Source organism: Maniola jurtina, chromosome 20, assembly GCF_905333055.1.
Source record: "Maniola jurtina chromosome 20, ilManJurt1.1, whole genome shotgun sequence".
In the NCBI taxonomy this organism is placed as follows: Eukaryota; Metazoa; Arthropoda; class Insecta; order Lepidoptera; family Nymphalidae; genus Maniola; species Maniola jurtina.
In genome coordinates this window covers 5,291,735-5,300,767 of record NC_060048.1, presented here as the reverse complement: position 1 = coordinate 5,300,767, position 9,033 = coordinate 5,291,735, and the positions used below count along the sequence as shown (strand labels likewise).

At 34.1% G+C, this 9,033-nt stretch overlaps 1 protein-coding gene across 2 annotated transcripts in view; it reads left to right on the top strand.

Moving 5' to 3' along the window:
* The first annotated feature begins 1,183 nt into the window (after positions 1–1,183).
* Positions 1,184–9,033, top strand: part of LOC123875372 (membralin) — a 145,022-nt gene continuing 137,172 nt past the window's right edge. The window contains exons 1-6 of one of the 2 annotated variants that reach the window (XM_045921154.1): positions 1,184–1,322; positions 1,879–2,446; positions 5,522–5,807; positions 7,141–7,180; positions 7,402–7,636; positions 8,198–8,288. In XM_045921154.1, coding sequence (XP_045777110.1) covers positions 1,971–2,446; positions 5,522–5,807; positions 7,141–7,180; positions 7,402–7,636; positions 8,198–8,288 — 1,128 coding nt within the window. In that variant the 5' untranslated portion in view covers positions 1,184–1,322; positions 1,879–1,970. Of the gene's footprint in view, positions 1,323–1,359; positions 1,482–1,878; positions 2,447–5,521; positions 5,808–7,140; positions 7,181–7,401; positions 7,637–8,197; positions 8,289–9,033 lie in introns of those variants that run through there. The other variant, XM_045921155.1, reaches the window with a different exon arrangement.

The window sequence follows — 9,033 nt, the reverse complement described above, 5'->3', positions numbered from 1 at the left end:
ATGCAACAATGCAATACATCTATAGATCTTCGCAGGTAGGCACAAGAAACCGTGTTCGAACGAAATCCTTTCCAATAGATTTTTTTAGTAAGTATATCACGCAGAGAGCGGATTTGAATGGGCGACATTTAACTAGCACAAAAAATACTTTATAATTTATAAAATCGTGCACAAAAGACGTCAATCAGAATTACAGTCCTTTTGCTTTTGAAAATTTTCATGCTCTATTGTTACTTGAGCGCCTGCGACGATCTTTTGAGCAGCGCGTTCAAGTCTCGTTGCTTTGTGTTAGAAATGATCCAGAAAATCACGGCTGTCGGCTACTTGTTTTTTGTTAGCAGCTGATTTATATTATGTTAGTATTGCAACCTATGATGAATACCTAGGTAGGTACCTAAACTTAGCTATTTACCTGCTCTCTTACCTATCAGCTGACCTTAACCCGGGAACAAAACCACGGAAAAAATAAAAACAAGAAAAGTCGATGTGTCTTATCTTATCATTTTATCTATAGTTTTTTTTCCTCCCAAGGACCCCAAGTTCATCTCCCTTTGATTAGGGTTTGAAGTTGTAAATATCGATCATTGATTTTAGAAGAGAGCCACCCCTGTATCGAACTTTGCCCTAGTCTATAAGTATTATGGAATCTGCGCTCTTCTAAGATCTATAACGTGCACTTCGACTTTGCTCAGACTTATTACGACACTGTTAAAACGAGACAGCGTTTAAATACCCCTGGCATAAACTAAGTCTAATAGTAATAAATGATAGTTTTTATTGTGAGGCTTAATATAAAATCCATATCAAAGAACTATAAAGCAAAGCAAAGTCAAAGTGCGCTCTATAGATTTCAACGACGCAGGACGCCAGATTTCGTAGAGACCACAGACCAGTAATCCGAAGATAGAGATTAGAGACCATGGTAGAGACATCTATTGGCATTTTATGGAAATATTGTGTTGAAAAACTGAAAAGAAAGGATTTGAATATGAAAATCAGATATCGTTTGAATTAAAATTTATAAAAATGATTGTTGTTTTCAGATAAATGAAAATTAGACATAATAATGCTTGATAAAATAAACACTTTGTGGTGTTTTTATTTAATAAACTGAACGCATTCACACTAAATATGACAGATGAGTCGTCACTTGACATTTACTGACATTTTAGAAATTAATTGACAGATGACAGTTCTTCGTTTTTATCACAGAACTAAACACGAAAATTGTGATTATTTTAATTTTATTATGAAAAGAAGTGAAATGGTTAACGATTGTATGTAAATAACAACGAAAACGTATTAATGCATAGAATATCAAGGTTATTATATAATTTTATTGTGAAAGTGTTTTTGACATCATGAGCCAATCTTGTTGATTACCACTTTTACTTTTCTTGGTTAAATTTCTTGATTGGCCATCTGTACCTTGTGTTATAAATCTTGTTATTGCGTTTAATCTTTTCTATTAACTAGTAAAGGTTCTTGCTGGTCGCTTTCCTAAATAATTTATATATTTTATAGTTCAAAGTAATTCTGAGGTCAATGTCGAATTGTAATTGATTTTAAAAGTCTATCGTACCGTACAATCAAAAGTAATTTTTCGCAACATCTTTGCCAAGTTTTAGTTACGTCCTCTAGTGTTGACATTTTGGTTAAGTTAAATGTTTTCAGTGGAAAAACCTGGTTAACTGATGAGCAAAACTGAGCATCATCACTTTGTAGGACCTATAGAAGTAACCTACATAATCAGTCTATCTATTTATTTATCCATGTACCAAATATGTTTGTATAAATGGTTTATATAGGTAGGACAAATCTTAACATGTCCAAAGTGGTAGTAATATAACTAACTAACAAACAAACATTATGTTTTAGATTTCAATAGTAAGATGCAGTTAGATTGATATGAAATTTTATATGTAAAAGAGAAAAACAGTGCTGTTGTACCAGATCACAAACTTAAAGAAATGAGTAATGCTAGAGGTGCCAATGCAATGAACAATCTACCAGCTGGTGTCAACCCAGAGAACAATCTACTGCCTGGTGGACCAATCATAAACCAAGCAATGAATAGAAATAGAAATAATAACCAGAACCCTTTATTCAATGTAAGAGAGAGATTGTTCCATGCATTATTCTTTAAATTTGCAATAGCATATGCCCGCACATTCCCTCGACCTGTGCGGAGATTCTTTGAATTCCTAGTGCTCTTAAAAGCACTTATAGCATTCTTTGTGCTTGCATACATACATATAGTGTTCTCGAGAACACCCACAACATGTTTGAATCATGTGAAAGACTCGTGGCCGAGAGATGGTATTCTGAGAGTGGAAATATTGAGGAATCCAGCAAATGATTACACAATTGAACAAAGCTATGCTAAGGAAAGGAAATTAAAAAAGGATAAGGAGGAATTTATGCTAGGAATGCTGGCTACAGAGGGGTAAGACTTGTATTTATATCACGTCTGAAATAATTTTATGTATCTGATATCTAAATATATAAAAAGAAAAGGTGTCTGTCTGACTGACTGATCTATTATTGCACAGCCCAAATCACTGTGTGGATCCAGCAGAAATTTGGCATACAAATAATGAAATACAATTCAACTGCTAAGGGGATAACATAAGAGTTTGAAATATATATATGAATGAAAAAGGGGATTAAAAGGGAATGACAATTTGTATGAAAGTGTCATTTTTCAAGTTATATTAAGCATGAACCTAGTATTTTGGGTTTCGGTTTAATATTTTGGGTTTGAGTTTCGGTTATCTGTCTGTCTGGGCTAACCTTTGAAATTTTGAAGGGATTTTCACAGACAGAAGAGGGATATACAAGTTATCTAGGCTACACAGGAATTTCATAAAGCTAATTTTATGCAGGCAAAGTGGCTGGCAGAAGCTAGTTATAATATAAAGTTTATCTCTGCATTCAATGACTGATTAAGAATTGCAATAAATAAAATTTCACAAAAACTGACTGATTACCAAAATTTTATCTCTAGACTTTATATAATAATTAACTTGCCAGTAGACTCTTCGGGCTTGATAAGAATTTTATCCGTCAATAAGAAAAATTGTGCCAGCATAATCGTACTGTGATTAGTATATTATTTATTTTATTATACAGAAGTAATGTGCCTGCAATTTTCAGTTATATAAAAATTTTGTGAGAACTCTTTGATTTTCAGGATAAAAAATAGCCTATGTCCATCTCCGGGATGCAAGCTATCGCTGTACTAAATAAATGATGCCCAAAATTCCATTGGCGTGAATTTCGGTTTCTCATCCTATGAGAACTTGGTTTTCCAAGACAAAAGTAGCCTATACCCTTCCCTGCAATCCAAGTTATCTTTAGAGAATTTGGTTTAGACCTTTTGTCAATATTGGTGAAATGGATAAGCCATGAAAAACTTGCAACAAACACTTTTGCATTTATTATATTAAAAGTATTAGTATTAGAGTTAAACTCATTAATTTTCATAGTTAATTTTATACTTATACATCTTTAGGACATCAAAATAGATGGACTAGATTCTAATAATAAAATGTAGGTCAGGCCTTAGTTCTAACTCGATAATCTATTTATAACTTAGCATTGATTTTTGATAGCTCAATCTAAATTCCAAAAGTTTTTCTTGTATAATACAAAGGTAAATAAATCAATGTTCACAGGAAGAGCAAATTACTTCTCATATACATGCATAATTTTAATAATATAGAAAAGTAAAAAAAGGTAATAGTTATAGACTTGAGGTCTGCAGCTACTTCCCCCTCACATAAACCCTGCTTGACAGAGATGCATTTTTAAAATTTTAACCAATATCAATAAAAACTAAAAATACTTTTGTAAGTGCAAGGGGTGCCCCCTGCAAAGTGGGTTAGAGGACAATATATTTTTATATTCATTCATCCATAAAACCTATTTGTTATATTAAAGATGGGGCAAGTGAATTAAGGTTTAAATGGGCTATGCTAGATTACATTGTTTAGATAGATGCAATACATTATTTGCGAATTTTCTTCTTATTTCTGTTAGATAACATTAATTTTGGGTGCTATGTCCAGACTACCTGGAATCTTCAGCAGAACACAACTCCCAATCGAGGTAGCATGATTCTGACCTACAAAAAATTAACATGAAGTGTAAATAGTTTAGAAAAACTTAAACAAAAAGTATTAAAAATGATAATTAATAAATATACTTAACAGGGCTGTCTCCGTCACTCGCTTCATACAGTCGTAGTTCCAATTTCATTTGAATATTAAGCAACCAAAGTCTGCCTGTGGTGTTTTAGATTTTTATAAAAATATGTAGTTTTAAAATTACAGGGGCTCAAAGATTTGTAAATTTTTAAGACCGCGTAACTTTGAAACCGAATATTTTAACAGAAATCTGGAAAACAGACATAGATATTAGTTTCTAGAATATGTCTGCAAAATTTCATGGACTTTGGTTGCTTAATATTCAAATGAAATTGGAACTACGTTTGTATGAAGTGAGTGACGGAGAGACCCCTCTTAAGATACTTATCTGAAACAATTAATACTTAGTAAGTTTTAGATTTTTTTTCTTGAAGCAAGATTTGTCTTAATGTATTCCATAAATTAATAATTAAACGTTAAAGCAGATTTTATTACAATGATGATTGTCTTTACAGAATATGCCTAAGCCTTATTCAAAATTCAAAATATTTTTATTCAATTAGACTTTTACAAGTTCTTTTGAATCGTCAAAAGCATCTACCACTGGTTCGGAATGCCTTTCCTACCGAGAAGAACCAGCAAGAAACTCGGCGGTTGCTCTTTTCAAAGATTTGATATACAATATTATGCCGTGTATAAAAGAAGTGAAGTCCCGCGCATTGCTGGAGCGAATTGCAGGTCAAATCCACGCTCTTTTATCATTTACATAATCTTCGATTGAATATTAAATAAAATAATTGCCTACTATAATTCTTTTAGTAAGAATATGACGTAATGTAGGGTTTCTTTCATGTTCACAAGATTTACAACAAGCATGTTGTTTTGCTACAAAATTGGCTTACATAATTTAAATCTGGCCTTATGTATGTACATTGTACATAAACTATGCTCTTTTTAAAGAGGTAGGCATGTTAGTTTGTGAGTTTGTATGTAGGAAGTAATCTTCAGAACTTTGATCCAATTCAGAAAATTCTTTTATTACTAGATAGTTACATCAATCAATCAACCCGTTTGCCTCCACTGCTGGATATAGGCCTTCCTGACGGCGCGCCACCACACACGGTCCTCCACCTTCCACATCCACTCACTTCCTACCAGCTTTTTAGTTACACGCTTTTATATCACGCGGATGATTATTATTAATAATTATAATTGTTTTAAAAAAAAAGTGAGTTTCTATTAATTACCTTTAAAAAGTTGTGTCCTAGTTATAAGTTTTTCATGTTTTTTTACATCACAAACCCTATTTCATGTCTTTTTTTCTCATCCAAAATAGTTTATCTAAATACTTAATTAACTGTTGTTCATTCCAGATTCATAAACATAGAATCATCAACAAACGAAGATATAGAGGAAGACGAATATTTGCGTGATGGAACAGACTATGGTAATATAACACGCATACACGACGAGAATGAAGATTCACAGAACCAGGTGATAGAGACCGGGTTCTTTGTAGACAGTAAACCGGAGTTGAATGAACCAACTGATCTCAATCAAACTATTATACCGGGTGAAGAGGTGGAGCCAACATCTTCTATATGGGAAGGCATTATGGGTCTTGTAGAAGATATTGATAGGGATTCTAAACTTGTTGATGTGAGTACTTTTTTATCACTGACTTCTACTGTTTGCACTATAATCTTGATAGTGAGTAGTGATGGAGCAGCTCAAGTAGCTGTATGCAAAGTTAGCTTGTCCTACGTGGCTCCTATAAGTTGTTGTTACATCTCTATGACTCTTTGTACTCCCAGGACAGGGTAGGGTTACTTTGTCGTGACTCGAGAAATATAGGTTTCATAAGAAGGGAAAAAGCCGTGACAGACGTGTGCCTTGAATCAGTCACTAAATCTAAGTCGGCGAAATGATAGAACCTTAATAAAGTTTGAATTAGGCTGAGCACCTAAAAAATGTGTGCGCTAACAATATTGCAATCTGTATGTATCATTTTTTTTACCGATAATGTATTATTATCGGTAAAAAAAATCGATTTCGTAGTTTTTGAAATCTTTTTTTTGAAATCGGTTTAGTAGTTTCTGAATTTACAAACAAACAAACAAATTTTGTTCTTTATAATATTAGTATGTGTAGAAAAAAAGATTCCGACGAATTGAGAACCTCCTCCTTTTTTGAAGTCGGTTAAAAACCATGAGAAAGCATTGTCACACTGATTATTATGTTTGGCTATCGTTACAAAAAAATGCTCACAATTATGCCAGCTTTTTTGCTAAATTAGTATCATGTATAAAGAAAGTTAATCAACAGGTTTATTGGGTGCTTTCTTATAATAATTGGTGTAAACAAAGTCATAATCAGTCGCGAACGCGAAACAAAAATATGCAAAGTCAAGTATGGAAGCAATGACCTTTTAATCAGCCAGATATATACAGTTAGTTATATTTTGCATTTACATTGCATTCAAATATTCTTTTTCTTTGATTTGGCACTATCTCACTTGATGGAATCCGTTTTTCTACATACTCTTAGTCCTGTTTAGAGCATCGATTTTTGAGTGGAATAATTGGCTCTATCCTTATTATTCTATCCTTATTTAACTATGCTCTTAGGAGCCCTTTAGATGGCTTAACGAAAAAGCAATCACTACCCATATTATAAATGCGAAAAAGTGTGTTTGTTTGTTGGTTTGTCCTTCAATCACGTTGCATCGGATCTACGATTTTTGCTTAGGCTGTTTATCCCAGATAATGAAAGAGTTCCCACGGGATTTTTAGAACCCTAAATCCTGCCGGAAGTAGTCGCGGGCTAGTATCAGTTAGTTAAAAATAAAATATAGAAGTATTCAAATGATAAAAAAAGGAAAACGATTAAGTAAAACAAATATAAGTTAAATATAAATACCTGTAGAGTGTAAATTATCTAAAAATATTTAAAAGGCATGGTTTTTAAAATATTGTAATTTTATAATTTCCAGGAGTCCCTCGATGAGTCGGCACTCAATGATTCATCAAAAGGTAATTACGGTTTTTAAAATACGTTTTTAGCTTTAGTTTTAATTTGAACTAGACTTAAGGCTATAGTCCGCCACGCTGGCTGCTGAGTATGCAGAACTCTTTAAGTATGCGGGTTTCCTCACGATGTTTTCCTTCACCGTTATACTTAAAACGTACACAAGTCCGAAAATTTCAATATTCGAATTAATTATTAATTAATTATTTATTTGTTTCAATTCCAGATGAAGATTATATTCTAGAATATTCTCTGGAATATGGGTTCCTACGACTTTCGCCGAGCGCGAGACTTCGTCTAAAAATTCCCGTCAAAATCGTCACATTGGACCCGCAGAAGGACGAATGTTTCGGCGACACGTTCTCACGTTTCGTTCTCGACGAGTTCTTGGGCTATGACGACCTTCTGATGGCTTCTATCAAGGGTTTGGCTGAACAAGAGGATAATAAGGGTTATTTAAGGTCAGTGTGTACTTTACAATATAACTTAATTTAATTTAAAATTGTCAAATCTCGTGACTAGGTGCCAGTCTTGAGCATAGTGTTTAAAGTAGTATAGCACTAAAATTTAGTCTTTATTCTACTCGATCAAACCCCGGACCTCCTGGATATTCCCACTTCACATTTTTTATTTTATTTTTTACTGTGAGATAGGCTTGCGTTTGACGACAATTTTATTTGGGTTCAGGTCAACTTTTTACACCAAATGCCAAAATTCCAGGTTTGTAACTCATTTCATCTGCCAATCAGTATCAATATAATCAAATGCCAATAAGTAAGTGACCTGTGATATGGTCCAGACAGACAGACAGACTGCAGAGTGACATTAATAGGGCTCCGTTTTTACCCTTTGGGTACGGAACCCTAAAAAGCGATGACGAGGCCTAGGTTGGAGCGCGCTTGCCTAGAAGATGCCTATTCACTGTTGCCTTGAAGGTATTTCGGTTATACGTGGTAGGAAATAAGGATGCCGGAAGAGCAATCACACCGCCGCACCATTCCATACCACACATGTTGTTCCAGAAATGTGATCACCGGTGAGCACTATCGCTTCGTGTCGATGTTGACGGCGCGGAGCTCCTACATTGCTGCTTTCTTCATTATGCTGGTCTTTGTAAGTATGCATGCATAGAGATCCCACCAAAAACATTCATGTTTTGGTTGCCAAGACTCACAAGTTCATAATGCTTTCACTTTTAATTAGTTATGAGATCTTTACTAGAGCCAAACCCCTAGTTGAGCTTCGATTTGTGCTGCCCATTGGGCCTGACCCAGGTACAAAGTATATAGCTTTTACGTGCCACTTTACCACATTTTATAACAATAAATAAAAAAGGGCTCTACTTAAATAAGCCCTGACTCTACAGACCTTACATCTTGGTATAAAAAGTATGGCTTGGCAGTTTAATGTTCGTGGAATTTTTGATACAACATTTAATCCCATAAGGAATAGTTTGTGCGGCAATCACGAAATAGCCCCACAATACAATTCCATGGTTGTCGCAGAAACTTCTCCTTATGGGCTTAAGATGGAAATATTTGAGCAACATATAGCAGCGGATACTTATTTACTGATTTACCCAAATTCATGCTTCACAGAGTTCTTCACATTTTATAAATAAAAATATTCTGTGTAGTCTGCCATCTAGCGGCGAGTAGCGTCATTATTAAGAGATTGAATAACGGTTGAAAACATCCTTCACCGAGTGAAAATGCTTACTTGTATATTCTTTAGTTCATCTTCTCAACGATAGATGGTAGTGTGCGTAAACAAAAATCAGCAGAAAAAAAAACAGTCAAAACGATGTGTATCACACACATACATACTAGCTGATGCCCGCGATTTCGTTCCCGTAGAT